Source organism: Piliocolobus tephrosceles, chromosome X (assembly GCF_002776525.5).
Source record: "Piliocolobus tephrosceles isolate RC106 chromosome X, ASM277652v3, whole genome shotgun sequence".
Classification (NCBI taxonomy): Eukaryota; Metazoa; Chordata; class Mammalia; order Primates; family Cercopithecidae; genus Piliocolobus; species Piliocolobus tephrosceles.
This window is the reverse complement of record NC_045455.1, coordinates 18009124-18026208: the sequence shown is the minus strand read 5'-3', so window position 1 is coordinate 18026208 and position 17085 is coordinate 18009124. Positions and strand designations below refer to the sequence as shown.

The 17085-nt window shown below is 38.8% G+C and overlaps 1 protein-coding gene across 1 annotated transcript in view; it reads right to left on the bottom strand.

Moving 5' to 3' along the window:
• The window catches only part of UGGT2 (UDP-glucose glycoprotein glucosyltransferase 2), a 586709-nt gene that overhangs the window by 103346 nt on the left and 466278 nt on the right, over positions 1-17085 (bottom strand). Inside the window, exon 21 of the mRNA XM_031934986.1 lies at positions 822-1028. Within this exon, the coding sequence (XP_031790846.1) occupies positions 822-1028 (207 nt within the window). The remainder of the gene's footprint in view (positions 1-821; positions 1029-17085) is intronic.

The window sequence follows — 17085 nt, the reverse complement described above, 5'->3', positions numbered from 1 at the left end:
TTCACTGGGCCAAACCCCAACCTTGGTTAAACAACACTCTGCTGAGTCTGCAACTGGACGAAAACAGTAAAATATAGCTGGAGAGAAACATATGACCAATGCTGATCTCACTTTAAATTTATGATCATTAATCTCAAGTGGGCCCTCAGCAATGACCAGAAATCTTCCTTCGCTAGTGTGTTTAATTTACTTTCTCACTCTCAGAATAATAGTAAAATATTCGACATTTCCGCTTTTTGTCCTCGACCCTTTAAAAATACATCCTGCCACTCTAATCCTTAGCTAATGATCCGACTTTTGAAAGCAAATCAATCAAAACAACTTATAAATATTTTGTCTGTCTTTCCTCCTACAATGTAAGCTCCACAAAGAACTGGGACAGGGACTCCATCTGCTTGTTCACAAGTTTATCTCCATTGTCTGATAAACAATCAGTATGTATTTTTTGAATGAATGATTCTTTCTTCAAGAGGATCACCACTGAAATTCCCCCCATAATGGACCCCTTCAGTGAAATACCTGAGATTTACATAACGCTATAACCCCCAATTATTGGCTTAAGTACATATCCTAACTAAAATGCCATCAACTTTAAGAATCATGAAGTAGTTAATGAAACATATGAAATCTGATTTATTAAATGCCTCTGTACAAAGTCGTATCATTTAATGTTTATCTTTTCCCATTTGAAAATGAATGTTTATTATCTCCATTTGTTTAAACCTATTAATCTTTCTCAGTAATAGTCTCTCCAAATACATTCACTTATACTTTTAAAATATGCAATACGTATATATTTAATATTTCAAATAGCTACTGACCTCAATAAGGAATGTTTTAATTTTATCTCCAGAGTAAATAGCTGTAGCAGTTTCTTCCTTTGCCAGTTGCCCAAGAAAGCTTCTCAAAAACCTGGTCTTCTGTGTAAGAAAAGCTGCCAAAATTCCTCTAGAAATAGCTGTGTTCTCTTCATTTATTTTTGATGTAGGATTATAAATAATCCCCAACCGACTATGAACACTTGTTTTCTGCAAACACATTTAGAGATTAAAAGGACCAGTATCTTACATATCTTTTTACAGGTGAATATATTTTCTTTCCCATCCAGTTTGTTCACTGTATCATGCACCATCTTTCACTATCAAAGCCCTCCCATGTTGACTGTACTAAATGTGATACACCACTGAAAAAGCCTAACAATCATTTTACTAATTCCTTCACATCTTTGCATGATTCCTTGGTAATGTAACATTATATTTAAGCTTTTTGTATGTGAAATAACACAAATAAAAAATACACAAGACAAAACGTATAGCTTAGTGAATTAACCCATACAACTACTATCCTGGTCACTGGCACTGCCAGCAAACCCCAAAAATATTCCTCAGATCTCTGTCAATTACCACACCTTCCCACTTTTCTAAAAACAACCACTCTCTTGTCATTTATGGTGATAACAACTTTGCTCTTCTTTATAGTTTATTCCCTAAGCTTGCATTGCTAAACATTTAATCAATTTTAAATTTCATATAAATGGAATCATGCAGTATTATTTTGTGTTCTTTCTCCGCTCAGTAATGTGAGATTTATCAATACTGTTTTCTGTAGCTGTAGTCAATTTTCAGTACTGTAGAGAATTCCATCATATGAATATACATTCTTTTATCCATTCTACTGTTGCTGGACATCTGAGTTTTTTCCAGTTTAGAGCTCTAAAAACAGGATATACGTATCTTCCACTTCAGAAGATGCTAAACAGTTTTTCAAAATAATTGTACTAGTTTTCACTCCCACCAGCAACAGTTCCATCACCTCACAGCCTAAGAAACACTTTGTATTGTCAGATTTTAATTTAACTCATTATCGTACATATGTAAAGATATCTCATCAGGTTTTTAATTTGCTTTTCTCTTATCATTAATGATACTGAACACCCCTTGATATGTCTTTGGGTTCTTTTCTGACTTGCCTGTTCAACCTGCTTCCAGTATTTTTTGGATTACCTTTTTTGGCCCCTGACTTGGAAGAGTTTGATTTCTAAGACTTAAGGGCTTTTTTTGGTTATATGTGTAAAGATAAGCTTCTCCCATTCTATGGCTTGTTTTGTAGTGTACTGATGATGTGTTATGATGGGAAGCAGTCCTTAATTTTAAAGTAGTTCCATTTATTGGTATCATACCTGATGGCTACTTGGTTTTGGGTCTCATTTTAGAAATCTTCTCTAAAGTCAAAAAGATAATCTATATTATCTTTCAGAAGATTTATTGTTTTGCCTTTTATGTTTAGCTCTATAATCCAACTGGAATCAATTTTTGTGTATGACGTGAAAAGAGGAAAGTGTCAAAGATTACCCTTACTGTTCCATAAAGCCAACTTTGTTACAAATCAAGTGTTAACATATGCATGACTTTATTTCTGGGTTCTCTAATCTTCTTCCATTGCTCTATTTTTCTATGCTTGTGCTAATACCAAACTGCATTCAATTCTGTAGTTTTATCAAAGATCTTGATATCCAGTAAAGCTGTTATCACTTTTTCTGCTTTAAGATTATTTTAGCTACTCTTGGTGCTTTGAATTTCTGGATGAGCTTTTGAATCTGCTTGACAATTTCCACAAAAATTTCCAGTGTTTGATATTTTTCATACTATTGGAAATGGTATCTTTACTTAAATTGCATTTCTTGTTTGTTGCAACTCTTAGAAATATAATTAATTATTGGACATTGACCTGGTACTAAACAACCTTAAACTATATAATTAATTCTAATAATTTATATGTGGATATGTACTTTCTGTGTAAACAATTTGGAATGGCAATTGGAAGATAATAAAGATTATACAATCTGAAGAACAGAATGTAAAAAGACTGAAAAAAATGAACAGGTTCTCAGAGAAACGTGGGACATCATTAAGCATGCCAACATATGCATAATAGAAGACCCAGGAACAGAAGAAAAAAGAAATGTAGAAAATATTAAAAAAAAAAAAAAACACTGAAAGTTTCCCAATTTTGATTAATAACATAATTTACAAATCTAAGAAGCTCAACGTACTCCAATAAGGATAAATGTAAAGATATCCACAGCCAGGCACATGAGTCAAAATGTTAAAAGCAAAAGCTAAAATCTTGAAAAGAGCAAGAGAAATGTTTTTTTCGTTGTATACAAAAGAATCTCAATAACATTAAAGGCTAACTTCTTATCAGAAACAACAGAAGCCAGAAGGCAATGAGATGGGGGCGTTCCAAGATGACGGAATAGGAACAGTTCCAGTCTGCAGTTCCCAGCGTGATCGACACAGAAGATGGGTGATTCCTGCACTTCCAACTCAGGTACCTCGTTCATCTCATTGGGAATGGTGAGAGAGTGGGTGCAGCCCATGGAGGGCGAGCCGAAGCAGGGCAGGGCGTCGCCTCACCCGGGAAGCACAAGGGGTTGGGGAATTTCCCTTTCCTAGCCAAGGGAAGGCGTGACAGACTTCCTGGAAAAACGGGACATTCCCACCCAAATACTGTGATTTTCCCATAGGTCTCAGCAACTGGCAGACAAAGTGATTCTCTCCTGTGCTCAATTCGGCAGGTCCCACGCCCAAGGAGCCTTGCTCACTGCTAGCGCAGCAGTCTGAGATTGAACTGCAAGGGGGCAGCCTGGCTGGGGGAGGGGCATCCACCACAGCTGAGGCTTAAGTGGGTAGACAAAGCAGCCGGGAAGGTCTGACTAGGCACAGCCCACCGCAGCTCAGAAAGGCCTACTGCCTCTAGACTCCACCTCTGTGGGCAGAGCTTAGCAGAACAAAAGGCAGCAGACAACTCCTGCAGACTTAAACGTTTGTAGAATGGAACCAAGTTGGAAAACACTATTCAGGGTATTATCCAGGAGAACTTCCCCAACCTAGCAAGGCAGGCCAATGTTCAAATTCAGGAAATACAGAGAACAACACAAAAATACTCCTCGAGAAGCACAACCCCCAGACACATAATCATGAGATTCACCAAGGTTGAAATGAAGGAAAAAGTGTCAATGGCAACCAGAGAGAAAGGTCGAGTTACCCACAAAGGGAAGCCCATCAGACTAACTGCGGACCTCTCGGCAGAAACCCTACGAGCCAGAAGAGAGTGGGGGCCAATATTCAACATTCTTAAAGAAAAGAAATTTCAACCCAGAATTTCAAAGCCAGCCTAACTAAGCTTCATAAGTGAAGGAGAAATAAAATACTTTACAGACAAGCAAATGCTGAGAGATTCTGTCACCACCAGGCCTGCCTTACAAGAGCTCCTGAAGGAAGCACTGAACATGGAAAGGAACAACCAGTACCAGCCACTGCAAGAACAGGCCAAATTGTAAAGACCATTGGTGCTATGAAGAAACTGCATCAATTAACGGGCAAAATAACCAGCGAACATCATAACGACAGGATCAAATTCACACATAACAATATTAATGTTAAACTTAAATGGGCTAAATGCCCCAATTAAAAGACACAGACTGGAAATTGGATAGTCAAGACCCATCAGCATGCTGCATTCAGGAGACCCATTTCACATGCAGAGACACACATAGGTTCAAAATAAAGGGATGGAGGAAGATCTACCAAGCAAATGGAAAGAAAAAAGAGCAGGGGTTGCAATCCTAGTCTCTGATAAAACAGATTTTAAATCAACAAAGATTAAAAGAGACAAAGAAGGCCATTATATAATGGTAAAGGGATCAATTCAACAAGAACAGGTAACTATCCTAAATATATATGCATGCAATACAGGAGCACCCAGATTCATAAAGCAAGTACTTGGAGACCTACAAAGACACTTAGACTCCCACACAATAATAATGGGAGACTTTAACACCCCACTGTCAATATTAGACAGATCAACAAGACAAAAAGTTAACAAGGATATCCAGGACCTGAACTCAGTTCTGCACCAAGCAGACCTATTAGACATCTAAAGAAGTCTCCACTACAAATCAACAGAATATACATTCTTCTCAGCACCATACTGCACTTATTCTAAAATTGACCACATAATTGGAGTAAAGCACTCCTCAGCAAATGTAAAAGAACAGAAATCACAACAAACCATCTCTCAGACCACAAGGCAATCAAATTAGAACTCAGGATTAAGAAACTTACTCAAAACCGCTCAACCACATGGAAACTGGACAACCTGCTCCTGAACGACTACTGGATAAATAACGAACGAAGGCAGAAATAAAGATGTTTTTTAAAAACCAATGAGAACAAAGACACAATGTACCAGAATCTGTGGGACACATGTAAAGCTGTGTGTAGTGGGAAATGCATAGCACTAAATGCCCACAAGAGAAAGCAAGAAAGATCTAAAATCAGCACCCTAACATCACAACTAAAAGAACTAGAAAAGCAAGAGCAAACACATTCAAAAACTAGCAGAAGGCAAGAACTATTTAAGATCAGAGTAGAACTGAAAGAGATAGAGACACAAAAAACCCTTCAAAAAATCAATGAATCCAGGAGCTGGTTTTTTGAAAAGATCAATAAAATAGACCGCTAGCAAGACTAATAAAGAAGAATAAAATAGACACAATAGAAAATGATAAAGGGGATATCACCCCTGATTCCACAGAAATACAAACTACCATGAGAGAATACTATAAACACCTCTACGCAAATAAAAAAGAAAATCTAGAAGAAATGTATAAATTCCTGGACACATACACCCTCCCAACACTAAACCAGGAAGAAGCTGAATCTCTGAATAGACCAATAACAGGCTATGAAATTGAGGCAATAATTAATAGCCTACCAACTAAAAAAAGTCCAGGTCCAGACAGATTCAGAGTCAAATTCTACCACAGGTACAAAGAGGAGCTGGTACCAGGCCGTCTGAAACTATTGCAATCAACAGAAAAAGAGGGAATCCTCCCTAACTCAATTTATGAGGCCAACATCATCCTGATACCAAAGCCTGGCAGAGACACAACAAAAAAAGAGAATTTTAGACCAATATCCCTGATGAACATCAGTGAGAAAATCCTCAATAAAATACTGGCAAACCAAATGCAGCAGCACATCAAAAAGCTTATCCACCATGATCAAGTCAGCTTCATCCCTGGGATGCAAGACTGGTTCAATATATGCAAATCAATAAACATAATCTATCACATGAACAGAACCAATGACAAAAACCACATGATTATCTCAACAGATGCAGAAAAGGCCCTCGACAAAACTCAACAGTCATCATGCTAAAAACTCTCAATAAACTAGGTACTGATGGAACGTATCTCAAAATAGTAAGAGCTAGTTATGACAAACTCACAGCCAATATCACACTGAATGGGCAAAAACTGGAAGCATTCCCTTTGAAAATCAGCAGAAGACAGGGACGCCCTCTCTCACCACTCCTATTTAACATAGTGTTGGAAGTTCTGGCCAGGGCAATCAGGCAGGAGAAAGAAATAAAGGGCATTCAATTACGAAAAGAGGAAGTCAAATTGTCCCTGTTTGCAGATGACATGATTGTATATTCAGAAAACCCCATCGTCTCAGCCCAAAATCTCCTTAAGGAGATAAGCAACTTCAGCAAAGTCTCAGGATACAAAATCAACGTGCAAAAATCATAAGCATTCCTATACACCATTAACAGAGAGCCAAATCATGAGTGAACTCCCATTCACAATTGCTACAAAGAGAAAAAAATATCTAGAAATCCAACTTACAAGGGATGTGAAGGACCTCTTCAAGGAGAACTACAAATCACTGCTCAAAGAAATTAAAGAGGACACAAACAAATGGAAGAATATTCCATGCTCATGGATAGGAACAATCAGTATCATGAAAATAGCCATACTGCCTAAAGTAATTTATAGATTCAATGCCATCCCCATCAAGCTACCAATGACTTTCTTCACAGAATTGGAAAAAACTACTTTAAACTTCATATGGAACCCAAAGTCTGCATTGCCAAGACAATCCTAAGCAAAAAGAACAAAGCTGGAGGCATCATGCTACCTGACTTCAAACTATACTACAAGGCTACAGTAACCAAAACAGCATAGTACTGGTACCAAAACAGAGAGACAGACCAATGGAACAGAACAGAGACCACAGAAATAACACCACACATCTACAACCATCTGATCTTTGACAACCCTGACAAAACAAGAAATGGGCAAAGGAGTCCCTATTTAATAAATTGTGCTGGGAAAACTGGCTAGCCATATGCAGAAAGCTGAAATTGCATCCCTTCCTTACACCTTATACAAAAATTAACTCAAGACGGATTAGAGACCTAAATGTTAGACCTAAAACCATAAAAACCCTAGAAGAAAACGTAGGCAATACCATTTAGGACATAGCCATGGGCAAGGACTTCATTACCAAAACACCAAAAGCAATGGCAACAAAAGCCAAAACAGACAAACGGGATCTAATTAAAGTAAAGAGCTTCTGCACAGCAGAAGAAACTACTATCAGAGTAAACAGGTGATCTACAGAATGGGATAAAATTTTTGCCATCTACCCATCTGACAAAGGGCTAATATCCAGAATCTGCAAAGAACTTAAACAAATTTACAAGAAAAAAACAAACCCATCAAAAAGTGGGCGAAGGAAATGAACAGACACTTCTCAAAAGAAGACATCTATGCAGTCAACAGACACATGAAAAAATGCTCATCATCACTGGTTATCAGAGGAGTACAAATCAAAACCACAATGAGATACCATCTCATGCCAGTTAGAATGGCGATCATTAAAAAGTCAGGAAACAACAGGTGCTGGAGAGGATGTGGAGAAATAGTAATGCTTTTACACTGTTGGTGGGACTGTAAATTAGCTCAACCATTGTGGAAGACAGTGTGGTGATTCCTCAAGCATCTAGAACTAGAAATACCATTTGACCCAGCCATCCCATTACTGGTATATATACCCAAAGGATTATAAATCATGCTACTATAAAGACACATGCACATCTGTGTTTATTGCGGCACTATTCACAATATCAAAGACTCGGAACCAACCCAAATGTCCATCAGTGACAGATTGGATTAAAAAAATGTGGCACATATACATCATGGAATACTATGCAGCCATAAAAAAGGATGAGTTCATGTCCTTTGCAGGGACATGGATGAAGCTGGAAACCATCATTCTCAGGAAACTATCATAAGGACAGAAAACCAAACACTGCATGTTCTCACTCATAGGTGGGAATTGAACAATGAGATCACTTGGACACAGGGCGGAGAACATCACACACTGGGGCCTGCTGGGGGCTGGGGGGCTGGGGGAGGGATAGCATTAGGAGACATACCTAATGTAAATGATAAGTTGATGGGTACAGCAAACCATCATGGCACATGTATACCTATGTATCAAACCTGCACGTTGTACACATGTATCTTAGAACTTAAAGTATAATTTTAAAAAAAGAAGGCAATGAAATGATATATTCAAAGTGTTAAAATATTCCTTATAACCACTATAATGTTTCTTAAAACTACTGGCATCTGCTTAAATTTACAAAGGCAGAAGAAAGCAAGCTACGAAAGGAGAGAATTAAAATATATAGAAAGGATAATTAATAGAATTAAAACCCTAAATGGCTGCGCACAGTGGCTCCTGCCTATAATCCCAGCACTTTGGGAGGCTGAGGCAGGCGGATCACCTGAGGTGAGGATTTTGAGACCACCGTGGCCATGATGGTGAAAATCCATCTCTACTAAAAAAAATACAAAAATTAGCTGGGTGTGCTGGTGCACACCTGTAATCCCAAGCACATGGGAGGCAGAGGCAGGAGAATCACTTGCACCCAGGAGGTGGAGGGTGCAGTGAGCTCAGACTGCACCACTGTACTCCAGCCTGGGCGACTGAGTGAGACTCTTTCAAAAAAACAAAAACAAACAAACAAACTCCCCACAAAACTCTTAAATATAAAAATTATGAAGAAATTTTAAAAGACTGATAGTTCTAATATAGACACTTTTTAACTGTCAAGAACATCACCCACTAATTTAAATGATGTCAAAACGTAAAATGACATGCAAAATATTAATCTACAAAATGCTTCTAGGGGTCAATGATAGAATCATAACACCTACAAGCCTGATACTATTCTTCTGTTATCTCATCTCTTCCCCTTGCTGTCTCCTAGCCATACACTTTGCTGTCTTCTTACATAAAGTATGTTCTTGCATTAGAACCTCTGCATCAGCTAGACACTCTGGTGGGAATATATTTTCCCTCAGTATTTGAATTGTTAATTCCCTCAATTCCTTCAGGTCATTGCTGAAATGTCATCTTCTCAATGAGGCGTCTCCTGCCAACCTTATTTGAAATTGTAATCTGTCTGCAATCTGACTCTCTGCTCCTGAGCTTCCCTTACCCAGTTCTTTTTCTTTTTCCACAGCATTTCTCACCTTCTTGACATGTAACTCAACTCACATATATGTCTATCACTTATTGTCTGTCTCCCTATCCACACTACTCCTGCTAAAATTTAACCTGCATAAGATAAAATACCTTAATATTGTAAACTAATATATCCCCAGAAGGGAGAATACACTCACTCAAATACTTAGACAGTAAATGAATAATAAATAGATTACATATGAAAAGGACATACTTATTTAGATGCAAAAAATACTCTTATCCCTGTGGAAGTTTTAGCCACTCCAGCCAGGGTTATAAGGACAGATCTCCGATCTCTCCCAGGGACAGGGCTTCCGGGGGAGGGTCACGACCATCTCTACAGATTGGTCGACTCAGCTGTTCCAGCCTGCCAGCTTTGGAGAGTGCAAACAGTCTAGACAAGGAAGGCTCCCCCACCAACAGAGCATAGCTGCTCTGCCTGATCAGGGCAAGACTGCTTCTTTAAGCAGCACCCCAGCCATTCCTCCTCACTGGGGAGGACCTCTCTGCAGCGGCTTCAGCCACACCACCCAGGATTACAAAGACAAAGCTTTGATCTCTTCCTGAGACAGAGTTCCCAGTGGGAGGAGCGTCTACCATCTCTGCAGTTTGGTTGACTCAGCTGTTCCAGTCAGCCGGCTTTGGAGAGTCCAAACAGTCTGGGTGAGAAAGGATTCACCCCAACATATAGCAAACCTGCTCTAGCAAAAAGCAGCCAGCCTGCCTATTTAAGCAGGTCCCTGATCCCATTCTTCTTATCTACATAAGACCTCACAACAAGGGTCTCTAGCCACCTGCTGTAGGTGTGTTTGGACTGGCAATAGGTCTGTACCCCTCTAGGACAGAGCTTCTGGAATGATCTGGCTGCCATCTTTGTTGTTTCACAGCCTTCACTGGTGATACCTCTGGGTACAGGAAAAACAGAAGCAAGTAGGGTGTGGGGTGGACCCTCAGCAAACTGCAGCAGCCCCACAGAAGAGTGGCTTGACCGTTAAAAACAAACAGAAAGCAACAAAATCATCATCATCAAAAAGGACCCCACAAAAACCCCATTCAAACGTCAGCAACCTCAGAAATCAAAGATGAGAAAAAAATCGAAGCAAAAATGCTGAAAACTCAAAAGGCCAGAGTGTCTCTTCTCCAAATGACTGCAACATCTCTCCCCTAAGGGGACAGAACTGGGCCCAAGCTGAGATGGCTGAAATGATGGAAGTACGCTTCAGAAGGTGGGTAATAAGGAACTTCGCTAAGCTAAAGGAGCACGTTCTAACCCAATGCAAAGAAGCTAAGCACTATGATAAAACACCACAGAAGCTGTAAGCCAGAACAATCGGTTTAGAGAGGAATACAAATGACCTGATGGAACTGAAAAACACAACATGAAAACTTCACAATGTAACCACAAGTATCAATAACTTAACAGACCAAGCAGAGGAAAAAAATTTCAGAACTTGAAAATTATCTTGCTGAAATAAGGCAGGTAGACAACATTAAAGAAAAAAGAATGAAAAGGAACAAACAAAACCTCCGAGAACTATGGGATTATGTAAAAGGAGCAAACCCATGACTGATGGGGTACCTGAAAGAAACAGGGAGAACAGAACCAAGTTGAAAAACATACGTGAGGATATCATCCAGGAGAACTTCCCCAACCTAGCAGGAAAGGCCAACATTCAAATTCAGGAAATGCGGAGAACCCCAGTAAGATCCTCCATGAAAAGATCAATCACAAGATATATAATCATCAGATTCTCCAAGGTTGAAATGAAAGAAGAAATGTTAGAGGGCAGCCAGAGAGAAAGGCTAGGTCATCCACAAAAGGAAGCCCATCAGACTAACAGCAGACCTCTCAACTGAAACCCTACAAGCCAGAAGAGATTGGGGCCAATATTCAACATTCTTAAAGAATTCCCAATTCATTGCTTAAAGAAAAAATTCTGAAGGAATTCTCAAAGAAAAGAATTTCTGGAATTTCGTATCTGGAAACTAAGCTTCATAAGCAAGGAGAAGCAAATGCTGAGGGAATTCATCACCATCAGCCTGCCTTGCAAGAGCTTCTGAAGGAAGCATTAAGTATGGAAAGGAAAAACCATTAGCAGCCACGACAAATACACACTGAAGTACACAGACCAGTGACACTATAAATCAACCACATAAACAAGTCTGCAAAATAACCAGCTAGCATCATGATGACAGCATCAAATTCACAATCATAACAATACTAACCTTAAATGTAAATGGGTTAAATGCCCCAAGTAAAAGACAAAGAATGGCAAGCTGTGTAAACAGTGAAGACCCATCAACACACTGTCTTCAAGAGATCCATCTCACATGGAAAGACACATAAAGGCTCAAAATAAAGGGATGGAGGAAAATTTATGAGCAAATGGAAAACAGAAAAAAAAGCTACAAAGATTAAAAAAGAACATTACATAATTATAAAGGGTTCAAGAAAAGCTAACTATCCTAAATATATATGCACCCAATACAGAAGCACCCAGATTCATAAAGCAAATTCTTAAGACACCTACAAAGAGACTTACAATCCCACACAATAATAGTGAGAGACCTTAACACCCCACTAACAATATTAGAGAGATGATTGAGACAGAAAATTAACAAAGATATTCAGGATCAAGTGGACTTGATATATATTTACAGAAATCTCCACCAAACCCCAACAGAATATACATTCTTCTCTATGCCACATGACACTTACTCTAAAATTGATCACATAATTGGAAGACGTTCCTCAGCCAATGCAAAACAAGTGGAACTGAAGATTAACAAATTCACTAAAAACCACACACCGACATGAAAACTGAACAACCTGCTCCTGAATAACTCTTGAGTAAATAAGGAAATTAAGGCAGAAATGCCAAGAAGTACATTGAAATTAATAAGAACAAAGAGACAATGTACCAGAATCTCTGGGATGCAACTAAAGCAGTGTTAATAAAAAAATTTACAGCACTAAATGCCCACATCAAAAAGCTAGAAAGATCTCAAGTTAACAATCTAACATCTCAATTAAAATAACTTGAGAGCCAAGAGCAAACAAACCCCAAAGCTAGCAGAAGGCAAGAAATAACCACAATCAGAGCTGAACTGAAAGAGTTAGACACGAAAAACTCTTCAAAAAAATCAACCAATCCAGGATCTGTTATTAGAAAAAATTAGTAAAACAGACCACTAGCTAGATTGATAAAGAATAAATGCCCATGCCTATGTCCTGAATGGTACTACCTAGATTTTCTTCTAGGGTTTTTATGGTAATAGGTCTAACATTTAAGTCTCTAATCCATCTTGAATTAATCTTCGTATAAGGAGTAAGGAAAGGATCCAGTTTCAGCTTTCTACTTATGGCTAGCCAATTTTCCCAGCACCATTTATTAAATAGGGAATCCTTTCCCCATTTCTTGTTTTTCTCAGGTTTGTCAAAGATCAGATGGCTGCAGATGTGTGGTATTATTTCTGAAGACTCTGTTCTGTTCCATTGGTCTATATCTCTGTTTTGGTACCAGTACCATGCTGTTTTGGTTACTGTAGCCTTGCAGTATAGTTTGAAGTCAGGTAGCGTGACGCCTCCAGCTTTGTCCTTTTGACTTAGGATTGTCTTGGCAATGCAGGCTCTTTTTTGGTTCCATATGAACTTTAAAGCAGTTTTTTCCAATTCTGTGAAGAAACTCATTGGTAGCTTGATGGGGATGGCATTGAATCTATAAATAACCTTGGGCAGTATGGCCGTTTTCACGATATTGACTCTTCCTATCCATGAGCATGGTATGTTCTTCCATTTGTTTGTGTCCTCTTTTATTTCACTGAGCAGTGGTTTGTAGTTCTCCTTGAAGAGGTCCTTTACATCCCTTGTAAGTTGGATTCCTAGGTATTTTATTCTCTTTGAAGCAATTGTGAATGGAAGTTCATTCCTGATTTGGCTCTCTGCTTGTCTGTTACTGGTGTATAAGAATGCTTGTGATTTTTGCACATTAATTTTGTATCCTGAGACTTTGCTGAAGTTGCTTATCAGCTTAAGAAGGTTTTGGGCTGAGACGATGGGGTTTTCTAAGTATACAATCATGTCATCTGCAAACAGGGACAATTTGACTTCTTCTTTTTCCTAACTGAATACCCTTGATTTCTTTCTCTTGCCTGACTGCCCTAGCCAGAACTTCCAACACTATGTTGAATAGGAGTGGTGAGAGAGGGCATCCCTGTCTTGTGCCAGTTTTCAAAGGGACTTCATGTCTAAAACACCAAAAGCAATGGCAGCAAAAGCCAAAATTGACAAATGGGATCTAATTAAACTAAAGAGCTTCTGCACAGCAAAAGAAACTACCATCAGAGTGAACAGGCAACCTACAGAATGGGAGAAAATTTTTGCAATCTACTCATCTGACAAAGGGCTAATTTCCAGAATCTACAAAGAACTCAAACAAATATACAAGAAAAAAACAAACAACCCCATCAAAAAGTGGGCAAAGGATATGAACAGACATTTCTCAAAAGAAGACATTCATACAGCCAACAGACACATGAAAAAATGCTCATCATCACTGGCCATCAGAGAAAAGCAAATCAAAACCACAATGAGATACCATCTCACACCAGTTAGAATGGCAATCATTAAAAAGTCAGGAAACAACAGGTGCTGGAGAGGATGTGGAGAAATAGGAACACTTTTACACTGTTGGTGGGATTGTAAACTAGTTCAACCATTATGGAAAACAGTATGGCGATTCCTCAAGAAGTACCATATGACCCAGCCATCCCATTACTGGGTATATACCCAAAGGATCATAAATCATGCTGCTATAGAGACACATGCACACGTATGTTTATTGCGGCACTATTCACAATAGCAAAGACTTGGAATCAGCCCAAATGTCCATCAGTGACAGACTGGATTAAGAAAATGTGGCACATATACACCATGGAATACTATGCAGCCGTAAAGAAGGATGAGTTCATGTCCTTTGTAGGGACATGGATGCAGCTGGAAACCACCGTTCTCAGCAAACTGTTGCAAGAACAGAACACCAAACACCGCATGTTCTCACTCATAGGTGGGAACTGAACAATGAGACCACTTGGACTCGGGAAGGGGAACATCACACACTGGGGCCTATCATGGGGAAGGGGAAGCGGGGAGGGATTGCATTGGGAGTTATACCTGATGTAAATGACGAGTTGATGGGTGCTGATGAGTTGATGGGTGCAGCACACCAACATGGCACAAGTATACATATGTAACAAACCTGCACGTTATGCACATGTACCCTAGAACTTAAAGTATAATAATAACAAAATAAAAAATAAAAAAAAAATCTCCCAATAAACCAGGTACTAAAGGAACATACCTCAAAATCATAAAAGCCATATATGACAAACTCACAGCCAGTATCATATTGAATGGGCAAAAGCTGGAAGCATTCCCCTTGAAAACTGGCACAAGACAAGGATGCCCTCTCTCACCACTCCTATTCACCACAGTATTGAAAGTTCTGGCCAGGGCAATCAGGCAAGAGAAAGAAAGAAAGAGTATTCAAATAGGAAGAGAGGAAGTCAAATTATCTTTGTTTGCAGATAACATGATTTTGTATCTAGAAAACCCCATCATCTCAGCCCAAAAGCTTTTTAAGCTGATAAGCAACTTCAGCAAAGTCTCAGGATACAAAATCGATGTGCAAAAATCTCTAGCATTCCTATACACCACCACCAAGTAGGCAGAGCCATCCCATTCACAATTGCTACAAAATGAATCAAATACCTAGGAATACAGGTAACAAGGGAAGTGAAGAATCTCTTCAAGGAGAATTACAAACCACTGCTCAAAGGAAATCAAAGAGGACACAAACAAATAGAAAAACATTCCATGCTCATGGATAGGAAGAATCGACATCAGAAAATGGCCATACTGCCCTAAGTGATTTACAGATTCAAAGCTATTCCCATTAAACTAACATTGACATTCTTCATATATTTAGAAAAAGTGATTTTAAAATTCATATGGAACCAAAAAGGAGCCCGAATAGTAAAGCCAACCCTATGAAAAAAGAACAAAGCTGGAGGTATCATGCCACCCAACTTCAAAATATACAATGTTACAGTAACCAAGATGGCATGGTACTGATACAAGAACAGACACATAGACCAACGGAACAGAATAGAGAACTCAGAAATAAGACCACACATCTACAACCATCTGATCTTCAACAAAACTGACAAAAGTAAGCAATGGGGAAAGGGTTCCCTATTTAATAAACGGTGCTGGAAGTGGCTAGCCATATGCAGAAAACTGAAACTGGATCCCTTCCTTTCACCTTATACAAATACTGACTCAAGATGAATGAAAAACTTAAATGTAAAACCAAAAACTATTAAAACTCTAGAAGAAAATCTAGCCAGTATTACTCAGGACATAGACATGGGCAAGGATTTCATGGTGAAAATGCCAAATGCAGTTGTGATAAAAGCAAAAATTGGTAAATGGGATATATTACTAATTAAACTAAAGAGCTTCTGCACAGCAAAAGAAACTATCATCAGAGAGAACACATAATCTATGAAATGGGAAAAAGTTTTTCCCATCTATCCATCTGACAAAGGTCTAATATCCAGAGTCTACAAGGAACTTAAATTTACAAGAAAAAAACAAACGACCCCATTAAAAAGTGGACAAAGTACACAGACACTTCTCAAAAGAAGATATACATGTGGCCAACAAATATGAGGAAAAAGCTCCACATCACTGATCATTAGAGAAATGCAAATCAAAACCACAATGAGATAACATCTCATGCCAGTCAGAATGGGCATTACTAAAAAGTCAAAAAAGAACAGATGCTGGCGAGGTTGCAGAGAAAAGAGAATGCTTAAACACAGTTGGAATAAAAATTACGTCAGCCACTATGAAAAGCAGTTTGGAGATTTCTCAAAGAACTGAAAACAAAATTACCATTTGACCCAGCAATCCCATTACTAGGTAATACCCAAAGGAATATAAATCATTCCATTAAATATTATAAGGATACAGAACGTGTATGTTCACTGCAGCACTATTCACAATAGCAAAGACATGGAATCAACCTAAATGCCTATCGATGATAGACTGGATAAAGAAAATGTACATATACACCATGGAATACTATACAGCCATAAAATGGAATGAAATCATGTCCTTTGCAGGGACACGGAACGAGCTGCAAATGCAGCTGCACGGAAGGAGGATGAGTTTGCATCCTCAGCAAACTAACACAGGAACAGAAAACCAAACACCACATATTCCCACTTTTAAGTGGGAGTTGAATGATGAGAACATACGGACAAAATGGCAGAAACAACACACACTGTGGTCTGTTGGGGGTGGGCGGTGTGGGGAGGGAGAGCATCAGGAAGAATAGCTAAGGGATGCAGGGCTTAATATCTAGGCAATGGGACGATCTGTGTAGCAAACCACCATAGCATACATTTATCTGTATAACAAACTTGCACATCCTACACATATACTCTTAAAAGTTGAAAAAAAAAAGGTGGTGACAGTGTTTTTGTTGTTGTTGTTGCTGTTTTCCAGACAGTGGATAGGAAGCAGTGTTAGCATGCGTCTCCCACTTGGAAGGACAGAATAGTGGGTAAAGATTCACACTGTGACTTTTTTTTTTCCGCAGGAGCACTACATGAAGTTACAGAAAAATACTTA